This window comes from Gracilinanus agilis, chromosome 1 (assembly GCF_016433145.1).
Source record: "Gracilinanus agilis isolate LMUSP501 chromosome 1, AgileGrace, whole genome shotgun sequence".
Classification (NCBI taxonomy): Eukaryota; Metazoa; Chordata; class Mammalia; order Didelphimorphia; family Didelphidae; genus Gracilinanus; species Gracilinanus agilis.
Window position 1 is genome coordinate 166,184,886 of NC_058130.1, and position 16,641 is coordinate 166,201,526.

The 16,641-nt window shown below is 45.0% G+C and overlaps 1 protein-coding gene across 2 annotated transcripts; it reads right to left on the reverse strand.

Annotated features, from left to right (window-relative positions):
- Positions 1-895: 895 nt before the first annotated feature.
- PIGO (phosphatidylinositol glycan anchor biosynthesis class O) lies at positions 896-12,911 on the reverse strand. 2 transcript variants are annotated; one of them, XM_044657274.1, is made up of 11 exons: positions 12,386-12,884; positions 10,149-10,292; positions 9,701-9,824; positions 8,899-9,058; positions 8,353-8,532; positions 7,843-8,076; positions 6,555-6,612; positions 5,842-6,048; positions 5,314-5,516; positions 3,729-3,799; positions 896-2,579 (listed from the first exon to the last, which is right to left on the reverse strand). In XM_044657274.1, the coding sequence occupies exons 1-11, from the start codon at positions 12,882-12,884 to the stop codon at positions 2,450-2,452; spliced, it is 2,010 nt and encodes a 669-aa protein (XP_044513209.1). In that variant the 3' UTR covers positions 896-2,449. The 2 variants fall into 2 exon arrangements, with proteins under 2 accessions (XP_044513209.1, XP_044513208.1); XM_044657273.1 differs by having other exon boundaries at positions 6,555-8,076; positions 12,386-12,911.
- Positions 12,912-16,641: the final 3,730 nt, after the last annotated feature.

A 16,641-nucleotide genomic window follows, 5' to 3' on the forward strand; every position in this document is an offset into this window, starting at 1 on the left:
ACTGATTAATTAATCTGATCTGATCAAATGGTAAGGCTGAGGGCTCTGGACTGAGTGGTGCTGATTCACAATCCACAAAAGTTCACCCTTGTAATGGGCATTTTCTTTTAAATGGACCTTGAATATCATAACATGAATAATCAAGGGCATCAGCTTGGAGGAAGCAGAAGGAGCACAGAAGTCATGGGTCACAACTTGAAGAAAGAGAAAAGTAACATCCATGTATCATGCAACTCCAGAATGGCATTTATTTATGTTTGTTTTTGTTTTTTGAACCCTTAACTTCTGTGTATTGGCTCCTGGGTGGAAGAGTGATAAGGGTGGGCAATGAGGGTGAAGTGACTTGCCCACGGTCACATAGCTGAGAAGTGTCTGAGGCCGGATTTGAACTTAGGACCTCCCATCTCTAGGCCTGACTCTCAATCCACTGAGCTACCCAGCTGCCCCCTCCAGAATGGTATTTAAAGAACCCTAGACAGATTAGGTGATGGATTCTAAGCTTGGTCTTAATATTAACTCGCCATGTGGTCTTGGGCAAATTGCTTCCTCTGTAAGATTATATAATCTCTAAATTTCACATTTTGAAGTAATCTCCCTGATTTAATCTCAACTTCTTCCAAAATCAGATTTCATGAAGTTACTTTTTACTAGGTGGAATTCTGACTCAGTAATAATTATCTGTCTCTTAGTCCCAGAGAAGGCTGTAGTTGGCTAAACTGGTAAGGCCTTATTTGGTGAACCTTAGGCTATAGCAGTGGTTCCCAAACTTTTTTGGCCTACCGCCCCCTTTCCAGAAAAAATATTACTTAGCCCCTGGAAATTAATTTTTTTTAAATTTTAATAGCAATTAATAGGAAAGATAAATGCACCTGTGGCGATCACCACCTCATGGGATCGCTGCAGCATCCACCAGGGGGCGGTGGCGCCCACTTTGGGAATCACTGGGCTATATGCTAAGAATCTACCAAAGAATCTATCTTCAAACTTTCTCATCTGTGAGGTAAATTGGATTAACTTCAATATAATCCAGGCATATCCAGCACACAAAAAGTATACATTTTTTGTCCTATAACCAGGTTCCCTCAACCCTTAACAACTGTTACAATGCAAAGATAGCAACAAATATAGCAGGTAAATTTTCATTCCCAAGAGTTCCACTTGAGATACTGGAGCCAAGAATATGGTCAATATCCACACATTATAGGGCTCTAGAATAGCCCATGTATATGCCCTTCTTCCCGTTTGTTGAGTACCACACCTTCAGGGTGGTAAAGCTGACCTATGGGTTTGACAGAGACAAGTTGGAGTGAGATGTTGGGCACTTAGAGGAACTGACAATAGACAACAGAAGAGATAATGAAAATTAAATTTTAAGTAGGGGAGTGCTGTAAGAAAGATTATCATAGGATCATAGGTTTGGAGATAAAAGAAACCTTAGGAAGCAGCTATTGTCTCATTTTAAAGTTAAGAAAATTCAGGACTAGGAAGTTAATTACCCTAAATCAGACAGTTAGTAAGTACTGAATTTCAAAGGTCCAGGATGTTGTGGAGAAAGGAGAGCCTGAAGACAAGCCCAGTTAAACCAATGCAAAAATCCCAATGAAGGAAATGAGGGGCATAGACTAGGGAAGCAACAATGAGTGTGAAAGAGAATCCTACAACTATCTTATGTTATTCTCTAATTCTGGAAGACTTTTGTTCTCCTCACTCTAAAATGTGAATTTCCTAAAGGTAGAAGCTGTCTCCTTTTGTGATATTGTGATAACTGAAGGGAGTGAGGGGTGCAGATCCAAGAAGATATATTGCAATATGGCATGAGAGAAATTGACTGGGATAGGAGAGGAATTGAGTACAGATAGTGTTCCTCCCCAACACAATCCCACTCCATAAGTCCCCGCTTTGGTATCTCTCTTTCTTTCACACATACATGTCTCCAGTGTTTTATTTCACTCGGTATACAGTAGCTCACTTCCCTCACCAGATGCCCACCCCAAATTTCTCCAGTGCCTCAGGTTCACATTAACCCAACCTCACTTAGGTAAAGAAAGAGTCATTTTGTTTGGTCAGCTAAGAAGAGAAAATCAATAGGGAGGATAGGGTCAAGCCCAGTGCTTCCGTGCAGCTTCTAAGCTTGGCCTACCCCAACCCTTCCATAGGAGAGACAATTTCAGCTCAGACCTGGGTCCTCTGCCTGATGTTGAATGTGAAAACTCCAGTAAAGTCATTGCTATCATCTGGTTCCACAAATGTGTGACCCATTCCTATAGACCCCCTGAGAGTAAGGTACACACCCTCTCTGGAGCAGGAGATGCAGATGAGCCAGCCACACCAGGAGTTCCAGCAAAAGGCCATCCCACAACTGTAGGACAAGCCATGTAGAGGTGAATCCAGGGCTCACTTGCTCTGGGTGCATGAGGAAAGGTTGGTCCCAAGGTCCATGTGATAAAAACTAACTCTCTTGGGAAAGGATGAGCCGCTTGAACCAAGACCCCACAGCTCTGTCTACCCACATCACCAGGGCCACACCCAGGAGGAGCCCTAGGCTGCTCACCACAAAACCCACAGCTTCAAAGATGAACCTATAAGCAAAGAAGCAGAGGCATTAGGATGGTGTAACATAGTGTGTAAATAGAATTAGCTCGAGTCCATTAATAGTCAAAAAATCTACCCATCCTAGGCATAGAAATGATGTCACCCTAACCTCCCTTAGTGGGGAGGGGAGACGAGTTACCCACACGTGACAGTAAGTAACAAATCAAGAATAAGGGACTGCCCTTTGGGCAGTCCAAATCAATGCAGAAACTGCCATTTGAATTAGAGGTGGACCACAGGAAGTGATGAAAGAAACTATCTCTTTAAGTAAGTTAGTGAACTTCCTGTGGGGGCAGTTGCCGTCTCGAACTAAAAGCAGAAGCATCTCCTGAGACCACAGACAGCTTACACTCTATATTGTCATGTGGGTAAGTTAGGCTGACTTCCTTGGCCCAGCTGGGCCAATTCTAAACTCTGCCTATCTGGCTGTTGGGCCTTGTGGCTTACAGCTTCATTTATTAAGTTTTATAACCTTCTTCTCTCTCCGTCCAGGCGGACTAGCCTCTCCCTTTCTCTTTATTCCTACTTTTTAACTACCAGATTGTAAATAAACTCCTCAACCCGATGATGACTTGGGTCTGATTTAATTACGAAATCAACCTGAATTGTTGATTCCTGGCGGCCTCACATTCTAATATATATCTATAAATACTTAAAATTTCCTTTTTACAATAGTAGGAGGTCATTAGTGGAAAGTGGACTTTCTGCCCATCCTCTCTCCCTCCTTACTCTTGACAGTCTAGACCAGTGATGGGCAAACTACTGCCAGTGGTCCAGATGTGGCCCCCTGAAATGTTCTATCCAGCCCTGACATTATTCCTAATCTGACAAATACAATGAGTAGGATACAATACAATGAAACTTTGAAAGAGTTGCCTTAGAAACAGACTGACAGATGAGCATTTCCTTTCCTTTGGCTCCCTCTTTAAAAAGTTTGCCCATCACTGGTCTAGAATACACAAGCCCCCAATTCACCAGGCTAACACCATTCCTCCTCCCAACAACACTTATCTACTTTCCTTTCATTCTGTGTCTGAACAGACTGACCCCCAAATAAAAATCTTCCACCTATCTTCCCAACTAATTGTGGACTCCCTCCACCCTATATTCCTCCCTCATTGAGAACATTCACTCACTTGGGAGCAAACACCTTCCAAACCATGAGATGCCTCCGGAGTATGGAAGCTGCCAGAACACAGGCTAAGACCTGGAGGGGAAGAGAGAATACAAAAGAATGAGGATGATTACAATGGGAGATGAAAAGTGTGAAGAGGCAAAGAAGGATGAGAAGTGAAACCCTCCTGTAAGAATGAGAAAGCAGAGGTGCACATTGTAGAAAGAGAATAGTCCATCGGCCAAGGTTCTAGTCCTGACCTTTCCACTAACTTGCTAGATGACTTCAAGCAAGTTACTTAACCACATGAACCAATTCATGGGTAAAATGGTGATCTTGAAAGTTCTGTTAAAATTCCTTATCTCAAAAGCATACAATTTTTCACTTGTTTATTTGGGTATATGTTTTGGGGTTTTGGTTTTACAAGATTATTCACTTATAAAAATGATTAACATGGAAATATGTTTTGATAATACATGTATAACTCAGATTGAATTGCTTGTCAGCTCTGGGAGGGGGAAGGGAAGAAAGGAGGGAGACAATTTGGATCATATAACTTTGGAAAACTTATGTGGAAATTTGTTAATACATATAATTGGTAAAACACAAATAAAAAATATTTTAATTACTTCTCTAGTGCTCAACGCCCCTTTCCTCCAGAGGGGGTTGTGTTGCTCAAATTACTTCCCCCTGACTTTGAAGAAAAATTAAATGAAGAAGCTATATTCCCCAATTCTTGGCACAGACCATAAGCTCTGGTTTCCCTGGTCAGCTGAAGGCCTCTCCATACACCATTAGTTGGGTCCCTACATGGTGTGGTAGGGAAAGAATTAGAGCCCAGAAATCTGTGTTCTAGTTTCAATTCTACTACTGACTTAGTGTGTACTCTTGAAGAAATGACATGCACCTCAGTTTCCTGAAGTATAAGTCAAAGAAAATGATTTTTGTTTTTTTTTAATTGATTAAGAATGTTTTCCCATGGTTACATGATTCATGTTCTTTCCCTTCCTTCTTCCCTCCCTCCTCCCTGAGCTAATGAGTAGTTCCACTGGGTTATTCAAGTGTCATTGTCCAAAACCTATTTCCATATTATTTATATTTGCAATAGTGATCTTTTATCGCCAAAACCCCAATCATATCCCCATTGAACCACATGATAGATTATATGTTTTTCTTCTGTGTTTCTACTCCCACAGTTCTTTCTCTGGATGTGGATAGCATTCTTATAGAAAATGATTTTGGTCCTTTTATATAGGAGGATTGTGGGGACCAAATGAGAGAACATATTTCAAACTTGAAAAACTGTAGTGACATAGTTGAACACACCTCCTCTCTCTTGGCAGAGAGGTGGCAGACTAAAGATTCAGAATGAGGTATATATTTTCAGAAAGGCTAATGTGCTGATTTGTTTAGTTTAACAGTACTTGTTTTAAGGGAGGGTCATACTAGGACAGTGATATTTCTTTTCAAAAGCACCAAGGGAGCATTTAAAAAAAGATCGAACTGTAAAATAGTATAAAAAGTTAAAAATTTAACTTTTAAGGAATACATCTGGCTTCTCTCCCTTGAAATTCCCAGCTGTTAGCATACCAGTTAATCATACTCACCTGTACACCCAAGATAAAGAGATACTTGAGGCCCAGCTGCAGAAGAGCAGCATTGAAATGGTGAGGGGAATCCCGGAGACGCATCTCCATCAAAGGCTCTTCTTCCTTCTCTCCTTCTACCTCAGCCCCACTGGCCTTCTTCCTCTTTGTAGAGCCTTGGCCTTCACACACAAAGGGCCAGAGCAAGAGCAATGGGCAGCCAACTACCTCCAGGGGTAAGGGAAACACAGGTCTGGGGTCACCTTGGATTCTAGAAACAAGCCTTGATCCCCACAAGACAGCCCCACCCTCAATTAATTGTGTTTAGCTAGATCAGGTTGGGGATTTCACAATGGAGTCCTCACTCTAACAAAAAAGTTGCCAAGAGACCTGTGTCTCATGATGCTTTTGTCAGTCTTACCACTGGGCAGTTGATATCAACAGATAGAAACAAGGTTCTTCCCTCCTTCCTTGTACCATTCAGATGGGACTACCACTATGCCTCTCTAAAGTCCCAAGAGAAGGAATGGAAGTCAGGGGATGAGATACCTGAAAAAAGAAGGTGGGAGGCAAAGGTATTTGCCCCTACAAGCAGAGCAGGCAGCACAGGGGATGAACCATGCCCCTCAGGGAAGCCCACAAAGGCAGCATTCCAGTGGATAGCTGGAAAGACAGGCTGATGGCCGGTGGAGTAGAAGGTCTGTGTGGCTGTGAGAGCCCAAGCAGAGATGGCTAGCCATGGCACGGAGAAGGGACCTGGAAGGAGACACAGCTCATCAACCTTAATCCTGTTAGCCTGCTCCCACACCACAATGTCAGACAACTCCCCTGTATTCTGTCCCTTGAAATTTACTTCCTGTCTCTGCTCCTGCCCTGATCTTACATCTGCCTCCTATGTCTAGTCACCCTGATCCAACCACCCCCTTGGTCAGTCACCAACAGTCATCTATCTACCTAGAGAATCAGTGGGGGCACAACTTCTCCAAAACAGCAATCATGGTTGAGCAAGAAGGTAAGGGCAAACAGTGGGGAATGCTTTATTTTCCTTCTCCCAAATTCTGAGTCCTCAAGGTCTAGTGAGGGTAGCAACTATTATGGAGTGAGACCAAATGTAAAGGTTACTGAGGTAGTCTTGCTATTACTAAGGAGAGGACAACCTTTATCCCAGCCTCACTAGTTCACCTGGGAGTACAGAAGGCCCAAGAGTAAGGAGATGGATAGTAGGGGAATCTACAAACAGACAAGTTAGCCCTGCTGCCTACCAGGGCTTCCAGCAGGGGTCCCGACAGCAGTGGCGAGCAGCTGCAAGAGTAGGAAACTCTGCAGGAAGAGGATCAGGAAGGCGAGGCTGATCCGCTCAGTGTGCAGCAGCAGCAGTGGGAAGGCCAGCAGGGCAAGAGCGGTCACCACGGCGGCAGAGTACACACTCCCCAGCCCGTAGGCAGCCAGTGCCAGTGGTGTCTGGCCCCCACCCCTGGCTAGCTTCCCCCTCAGTGCCTCCTGCATTCGACGGTAGATCTGGGGGACCACATAGTCCAAGTCAGCTTGGGAGGCCGGAGGTCCCACGAAAGGAACAATGATGTGGTTGGGGCTGCTTGCCCCAGTCTTGACCAATACTGTGACAGGCTGCCAAAGCAGTAGTCCTAGACCTATGGCCGCCAGACCCAGAACAGCCCGGGGCAATCCGACCACAGCCCCAGACACCAGGGCTTGCAGCCGGGGGGGTGCCTCATCTGTGCCTGAAGCCAATGCCCAATGGGCAGCAGTGCCCAGTGCCATCAGTGGCAGTCCCCAGCGCACAAAGAGGACTGGAGGTGCAGGGCTATTAAGATTCCCACAGCGGCGCAGCCAAAATCGTACGGCTAGGACCAGCACCCCTAATGTCCCTAGACATGCCCCATACCAGAGGTTCTTGGCCTGACTACCACCCATTGTGGCTAGAGGAGCTAACCAGGGTGATGACTGGCAAACAGGTGTCTCTTCTGGGCAGCGATGGAAGAGACTAGATAGTCGAACACAGAGGAGTAGGCCAACCAGTAGCCCTAGGGCCCGTGGACCCTCCCGCCGTGCCACAGATGCTGTGGGGGAGCTGAGGCAAGCTGTGGAGGCCCCCACCAGCAGCCGGCCTTCCCAGTGCAACTGAGCCACAAGAAACAGGGACAGTGAACGCAGAAGGAAGGGGGCTGCCCATGCCTCAGCCAGGACAAAGCTATCAGAGAAAAGGGCAGCAGAGCGGAGGAACAAGAGCACCAGGATGGGCAAAGGGCCTGGGAGGAAGACTGCCATTGGTGGACTACCCCTTGATTTTAAAGCCCACAGGAAGTCTATGAGGGAGGTAGCTGCACTCCCTGCACATAACAGAGATGGCTCTAACCCTATCCCAGTGGCCATGAGTCCCCCAGCTAGCAAAATAGCCCCTGCCAGACCCCAGACCACAGCCCTTAGAAGTAAACAATGGAAAGGGAAGTCAGGCGAGCTGGTTAGCCTAGAGGTTACTAAGCAAAGGAGACAGGTGGAGGCCAGAAGTATGGTGCCCCCTATCATTCGGGCAGGGCGGAATCGAGCCCATGTCTCTGTACAGGCTGTCCGTGCCCCCCGCAAGAACAATCTCAGCTGGGAGATCAGAGCCTGTATGTCAGCCTCTCTGACCTCTCCAGTCTTCAGCTGATCCAGCAATTGCTCATAGTCAGAGGATGCAGAGGTGAAGAGGTTCTGAAGGCGCTTCAGTTCCTCAGGAGGTAAGTCCTGGGCAGCCAGTGAGTAAGCATGAAGAAATCGTGATACCTGAGGGAAAGGAAAATGGAAGAAAATGAAAAGGGGAGTTATAAGGCATAGAACTGGGGCATAGGGTGGGGATCAAAATACAAATGAACAGTGGCCACGACAGCTTCAGTGCTAGAACCCATACCTCAGATGGGATGAAAAGATACAGAAAAGGATCAGAAGGTGATAGGTATGAAGAAGAATAAGGATGAGAGTCAGTCTGTGGGTTCAGGTTCCTAACTCCCAGGTCTCTAGCCCAACATAGCCCCTGTCCTTAGGGAGTGTCAGCCCTTCTACCTGCTGGGCATTGAGATGGTAGGCAGAGGCCTGGGCAAGAGCTGTAGCAAGAGGCTGGGTATCTCCTTCCCCTGAAAACAGGTCCACCATCACCTCTCCAATATTTCCAAAAGGTATGGGTAGGCCAAGTAGAAGGGCCAGCGTTGGCACCAAATTCACCTGGGGAACCACTTCTGGATCCTGGGGGCAATAAAATGAGGAGGAATGAATCAGTGGAAAGGGTAGAGGAAAAAGGGTACTTCATAGTCCTAGCTTAGAGGGAAATGATGGGGAGGGGAAAAAAAAGCATTAAATATGATAGAGATGGGTAGGAATGATGTGGGGAGAGGGGTCTTAGGAAGAAGGGGGAAGTGATAGGAAGGTAGTAGAAGCATAGGGAAGGCAAGAAGGTATCTGGGGAAGGGGAAGATAATGGGGAGGCATGTTAATTGTGAGTAAGGGGGGTGAAACAAATAGACAATGAGATCAGAAAAAGAAAGCTAGCTCACGAGGACCAACAAGAAAGAGGAAAAACATGGGGAAGAGAACTAATGGCTTATGACTCACCTTTACGGGAATCCTGGGGAAAAGGGGCAAAGGGCTATAGAGAAAGAGTGCAGCCATGACTTCTGGTTTACTGTCCCCACCATGGTCTCCTGTCTCTGTCATGCCATGATCTCCAGCCACCACCAGCAAGGTATCATTCTCAAGTTGCTCCACAAGGGTCCTGATTGCAGGGAACCAAACAGTAGGGAGAGAGAAGTGGTTACTGGGAGTATGCTGGCCTGGATACAGTCACCCCTTGACCCCTGGCAGTCCACAAAGAATATTCTCGGAGGTTTGTGGTTTTGCAAGATACTAGGGCACCTTATTTAACCCTTACATGATAATTCTACCAGGCAGGCAGGGCAAATCATTTTCCTATTTCACAAAAAACCGAGATCCAGAGAAGTTAACTGATCTGTCTAAAGTCTCACAGGTGCTTAGGTCCCATGATCTTTGGGCTAGTTTTCCACAGGACCCAACTTACTCACTTGGTCGAGGGAACCCAAATAAGTATGAACTCTTGAGCTTTAGAAAGAGGAAATTCATGGTGACAGTGGAGCATTAGACAAAGACAATGTGTGTCTGAAACCACAAGTACTTAAAAGGAGACCCAACAGAGATATATAGAAATTTTCTCCCTTCCTCCCCTACAGCAACTCCATATTCTCTTCTAGAAAGAGGATGGCCATCTCTGACCAGATCATGCCCCATCATACTGGTCCCCACACATATACACACTTTATAGGCTACTTACTGCCTTTTGCCCCATAATTAATTAGGCCCTGCCTCCTGCCCACAATCAAACTTCTCTGATACAACTTACTGAAGCATCTGGTCCATCTGGTTGAGCTTCTTGGCCATCTCAGGGTGGTGGGGACCATGTTTGTGACCACAATGATCCACACCCAGGAAATGAGCAATCAGCAGGTCCCAGTCATCTCTGTCCACTGTGGAGACCAACTCTGAGAAAGAGGAACTGATACCCCCCCTCAATTTCCCAGCCTTTAACATTCCTCTACCAATGGACATTGACTCCAATCCTCATCACCAGGACAATACTGTCCAAAGGATCCTGAAAGCATCACAGCTTAACCCTTTTTGCATACTGTAACTCAAAATTAGATCCAATGTATGTTGAGACAAATAGTCTACAGTGGTCTCAGCTCTATTTCACATATTGAGTATTAGCACTAGATTCTCTCCTTAGGACCCCAATGTAAAACTGGTCTGACCCTACTCCTCCCTTCCATTAGTCTATTGAGATAGCTCACTGGTTGGGTACAGGTGCTCCAGAATGCCATTGTCCACAGTGTGTAAATCTTTTACATTGAAGGACGGGAAGAAGAAGGCTTGAGAGAAAGCTCCTGGGAACAAGCCTTCCCAAGTGTCATCCCCCATGAAGACCACTCGTCTCCCTGCAGCATAGAAAGAGTAAGGGAAATGTCAGATATTTAGCAATGAAAGAGACCATTTGAAGGCTTTTATACAATGGCTTCATTCTGTAGTTCACCCCTTCTTTCCTTCTCCCATCAATATAAAACTTTTGTTACATATCAGTCTTCTCGGAAAGCAATGACTCATTGCCACCCTTATTCCCTTGCTTTTGCTTTCACCATTTGCCCTGTATATAAGACCCTTCTCACTTATTAGCCAACTCCTACCCCCATCACTAAAAATCTAATTCAAGTTCTACCAACTCCCTATATGAAGCCTTATCTAGTCATCCTAACTCACTGTAATCTCTCCTTCCAAATACCTATAGCAATTCTAATTGGATAAAACATAATTTATTACCACATAAGTACTTACTTATTTATATTAGTCAACAACCAAAAACAGTCCCTACCCTCAAAAAGCTTATATTTTATTGTTCTCTCTAGTTGTTTCTTAAAAGAATTTTCTTCAACTGTGCTAGACACTGGGTTCAAATCTGACCTCAGACACGTCCTAGCTGTGTGACCCTGGGCAAGTCACTTAACCTCCATTGCCTAGCCCTTACCACTCTTCTGCCTTGGAACCAATACACAGTATTGAGTCTAAGATGGAAGGCAAGGGTTAAAAAAAAAAAACAACTGCCAGATAAAGTGTAGTAAGGCAGTTAACACAATAGGAAAGAAGCTCCAAAGGAGAAAGTAGAGATTCTGTGCTAGAAAAGGGGAATACACAAGGGAAAGCAAGGTGTAATGAAAGAATCTCTGTAACATAACAGAAGCATCATGAGATAAGGACACCTGGGATCTAGTCACAACTCTCCCACAAATTAACTGTGTGATCTTCGGCAAGTTATTTCACCCAACTAGGCCTAGTTCACCTATAAAATGAGAAATGTGGAACAGATCAGATTCATATACTTTTTTCATGTGTTCTAGACCACTTTATCAACCTGGTAAAGCCCATGAAACCTTTCTAAGAATATTTTTAAATATATAAAATATGTTTTTTAAATATATATAATAAATATATATAAATAATATTTTAAAATGTATAAAATAAAAATACAAAGAAAACCAATAATATTGAACATAGTTATAAATATTTCTTAAAAAGCTCAGATCCCAAGCTAAGAACTCTTGGTAAAATAGGTCTCTAAAGTTCAGTTCAAGTATAAATACTCTAGGACAGTGATGGCAAACCTTTTAGAGAAGGAGTGCCCAAACTGCAAATCTCATACTGCTTGTGAGCCCTGAGCCTTACCCCAGACAGGGGAGGGAGAAAGTGCTCCCACTGGGCTGCTGGGTAGAGAGGCAGGTGATTGGAGAAATGTCCTCAAGTGCACATGGAGAGAGGGAAGGGAACAGCCCCCTCCAGCATTCATGCCACAAATTTGCCAATAGAGCTCTAGGGGTTTAAGATGACTTAAAAGATCAATATAAATCAAATATATAACACGAAAGAAAAAAAAATCCTGTGATCTTGGGATGAATTAAAAGAAATATAGTGTTTAATATAGTGTAGACACTAAATATAGTGTATAAAAAATGTAGCCACAGGAGGTAAACCTGATTGTATTTTCTGGCCAACACTTGGGAATATTGTGTTCTCTTTTGGTACCATGACATTAACATCAGAAAGGACATAATAAGCTAGAATATGGAAGATGATCAAGATGATGTGTGGCAGTCTAAAAACCTTATCATATGAAGACTCAGTGAAGGACCTGGAAGCATTGAGCCTGGGTAAAAGAGTCTAAGGTAAATGTAATACCTCTCTTCAAATAGCAAAGGACTATCACAAAAAAGCATATTTACTTTGTAGTTACAAAAAACAAAACTGGAGGCACTGGGTTTAAGTTTTGGAGGCTGACTTTCTAATGATGAGCATTGCCTTATTAGGCCACTACTAGGAGTATAAAAGCAACACCTGGGTGGCTACTTGTCAGGGATTTAGAGAAAGGATTCCTTAATGATTGGTTCAGATAGTCCCTTTCAGTTCTAAGATTTTATTATTTTAAGGTCCTAAGAAATTAGATGTTCTATGATTCTAATATTCCAAACCTTATTAGACTGACCGGTGTTGTTGAGCTGAGCAATAAGGTTATCCTCTTGGATGGCATAGCTAGCAAAGTTGCTTCCAGCATCAACAAAGGTAGGTAAAGAGCCTGTGGTGAGGGCCTTGAGTCTTTGCATGGTAGTGGTGGGTGGGTCAGCCAGGAATCGGTAGAGGCGAGCATGTTGTGGCTGGGCTTCCAGAAGGCGACGTATGGAGTCCAGCCTTCCTAGGAAAGGTTGTGGGGCAGGAGGGCCACCTGGCCAGGGTTGCACAAAATCGAATCGAAGTGCATCTATCAGCACTATCACAGCTCGGGAAAATCGGGGAGCTGTCCAGCAGGCCCCTGGCTCACCTCTGCCACTTCCAACCAAAGTTCCCTTTCCAGGCAGCTCCTGACAGCTGCTGTGATTGGTAAGCTCCAGACGGGTAAGCAAGAAGCCACTGGTGAAGAGACCAATGCCAGCATAAAAGAGGAAACAGACCCAGGCCAGGAAAAGCAGTACCAGGGCCTTCAGCATTCTAGAAGTGAGGAAAATGAGACACATTACCTAAATTCTTATTATTCATTCAAACTATTTTGTAATCTCTCTCTCCCTCCCAACGTCACCCTTGCTCCTTCTCTATCTCTCCCCAATCCCTTCTTTTGCCTCTCTGTCTATCTTTCTCATGTACATTTTCTAAGGCAGACTAGTCAAGGATACTTAAGGCACAGAAAACAGGTTCTCCCTTCTTCAAACAAAATTCCAGTTTAAAGTCACCATCTAACAAGCCTTCCATGAGCCCATTCTCTAACTTAATAGTACAATGTAAGAGGGGCAGCTGAGTGGCTCAGTGGATTGAGAGCCAGGCCCAGAGATGGGAGGTCCTGGGATTCAAATCTGGCCTCCGACATTTCCTAGCTGTGTGACTCTAGGTAAGTCACTTAATCCTCACTGCCTAGCCCTTACCAATCTTCTGCCTTGGAACCAATACACAGTGTTGATTCTAAGACAGAAGGTAAGGGTTTTGTTTTTTTTTTTAATTAAAAAAAAATAGTACAATGCCAGATTCCACTCCAAATTCAGTGATAATTGTAAAAAAAAACAAAACAATTCTATCATGCTCCAATATATGCTGTCCTGTTATATGCCTCAATTTTCACTTCTATAAAATTGACTAGATGGTCTCTATGGTTTCTCCTAGCTCTACTTTTAAGATCTTATGATTCCCATCAGCCTCGAGAAATTCCTCAGCATAAGGTCCTCTTCATTATTTGGTTAAAAGTCATCTCTTATAGCAACTGGACCTTCATCAAGAAAGCTGGAGATTGGGCAGCTGGGTAGCTCAGTGGATTGAGAGCCAGGCCTAGAGATCCGAGGTCCTAGATTCAAAGCCAGCCTCAGACACTTCCCAGCTGTGTGACCCTGGGCAAGTCACTTGACCCCCATTGCCCACCCTTACCACTCTTCCACCAAGGAGCCAATACACAGAAGTTAAGGGTTTAAAAAAAAAAAAAAGGCTGGAGGTTACAGAAGGCTATTAATACTACCTACCTACCTACTTCTCCTTGAGTGGCTGTGAGAATAAAAACAAAATATACGTAAAGTGCTTTGTAAACCTTAAAGTGCTATGTGAATGCTAGCTATTATGATAGTTATTATTATTAAACATAAGAAATGTCTGAGGATGAGGGTTAGATGATACAAGTTGGCAAGTCTGATTCATAATTCCATACTGGTTAGAAAGAGAAAGGGGTGTTCTGACCATAGGTCTGCTTTTATCCCTAATTATGGGAGTCTAGGATTATCACCTACATAAGTAGCATGAAAAAACAGGGATACTCTCTGATAAGAAAGACTCATATAACACAAGCTGAACAGCAAGTACAGAAATAGAATATCACTAACAACTACCTCCTCTCTGGGACATGGGACACACAAAAAGTGAGACTCCTTTAACCCAAGATATCCCCATGAGTTCTCTCTCCCTCCTCTCATTTTTTTTTCCTATCTTAAAACTTTCTCCTCTCTTACCACTCCCTGCTCCTCAAACAGGTTTGGGCAGTGTGAGGTATAAGGGCCTTTGGTTTTTATTGCTTCTTTGCAGCCCTGCTCCCCTCCTTGCCCTCCCTTCTCGGCTACCAAACAACCTCTCTACAGTCAAAGTCACCTCACAGTATCGCATGCACAGGCCACTCCCCGTTTGGAGAGATTAGGCACAAAAGGAAGGAACCATTAGGGACAAAAGAGAGAAGGGGGAGGGGATGAAAGTGCCCCAGGAAGAGTAAAGGAGAACCTAGAATACATTAATAGGTGGGGAGTGACAGAATAATTGAGAGGAAAAAAAGAAATACTGGGAAAGGGACATGGGGGGCGGGGAATTTTGGGGCTGGGGAAGTTGTGGAGAGAATAAGAGGCGGAAATAGTATGACAGGAGAGATATTGGGGACACAGGAGAAAGGCATTGGGGAAACGGACACGGGAGGGGAAGGGGTTGAAGACATTAAGAGGGGAATGCTGATGAATGGGATATTTGAGGGCTGTAGGAAATGAGGAGGACCTCATGGGACACGGGGACGCCGAAAGGGAAGAGGTGAGGGACAATCAGGGGGAGAAAGAAGGGGTCCGATACAGAAGAAATTTAGATGAGGAGGGACGGGGGGGGGGGGGGGAGGTGCAGAGATACGGAAGAGGGAGGGGTCGGAGGGACACAGGAGCAAGGCTCCCGGGGAGGACGGGTGGGAGGATGAGCGAGAAGGGAAGGCCTGGACTGTAGAGCACACCTGCAGCAGGAGGGTGACGGGAAACTACGCGGCAAAGGAGAGCGGATGGAATGTACGAACACACGGACCCCCGGACTGCCCTCCCCGCCCCGGGGAAGGGGTCAGGAAGCTGAAGCTACTAAGGGTCGCCCCTCCCACCCAGTTCCGAGTCCCAGGGGGCCCTCAGAGAGATCTCTGGATACCCTAAGTCATCTATGAGCAGCACAGCCGGCAGCCGAAAGCAGAGCTGGGAACCGGAAGTGTGTTTCGGGTTAGTCAATCCTCTCTTCCCCTCTCACATAGCAGAGGAGAGGGCGGAGAGCGCTAGAGAGGTGCGCAGTGCCTGGAGCGCCCCCTCCCGAGGACGTCCGCAGATGGCTAGGGAGGAAAGAAAGTGATGGAGGACCAGAGGCAGGGTATTGGTGGGGACAGCCTGGGAGCCTCCCAGCACCCCTAAGAGGTGGAGGGAGTTTCTTTTTTGTCTTTGCATCTCCAGAAGCTAGCCCAGTACTGGCAATAGTAAGCACTTAAAAAATGATTCTTACATGAATTGTGGGCTGAAACCTATTTCTCACCACCAAATCCCTTATTTTAAAAGGTGCTTATTCTCAAAAACTGGAGAGGTCCCTTCACATAGGTCATTTCCCCACAGACAGTGCACACCCAGAATGTCAATCCCCTCTCTAAACGGGAGCAGGAGGCTTAAAGGGATTAGACGAGAAGAGTCTGACATTTGGGAGGGGACCCTATTTTGTTGTGCCCTTGTCTTTTCCATTCCACAAAAATGTCTTTTGCCTTGTGTCCAGACCTAGTTAGGAAAGGCCTCAAAAACAATGGGAGAGGAACCCAGAGACTACTGCAGAAACCAGGGTATTAAGCTAGGTCAGGTAAAGTCAGAGCAGGTAGGTGGCATAGTGGATCAAGTGTTGCATCTGGACTTTTGAGTTCAAATCTGGCCTGAGACACTAGCTGTGTGACCCTAGGCAAGTCTCTTTATCCTGTTTGCCTGTTTCTCCATTTGTAAAATGAGCTGGAGAAGGAAAAGCCACTCCAGTATCTTTACTAAGAAAATTTCAAATGGGTCATGAAGTCAGACAGTACTGAAAACAACTGAACCCAAAATCAGGCTACTTATGGATCTTGATTAGGCCACGCCTGGGGTGGATCTATATGGCAGGTAAACTGATGCATATGGCTAGGGTGGGATTGGTCTTAAATCTCTAATAGCAGAGAGAAAAAAAACTCTTCCTAGCAGACATATAGCCTCCACAATCTTACTCTGAGTGACAGTTATTAACCCACAAATTTGATCTCTGATTCCCTGGGGCAGTATGAAACAGAGGTTCTTCTCAATGTCCTGCAACTCCTACTATTACAATGTGTAAATGGAAAGGCATGGGGTGATAAGGAACAATATGGATCTACTTTCTGCTCCTTGTCTCTCAGCAATGTGATGCAGACCACAATTCCCAGCATTCATCATGGGTGAGACCACTCTTCATGCTGGAAAATAAAATCTAGTCCTCCCCCATTGA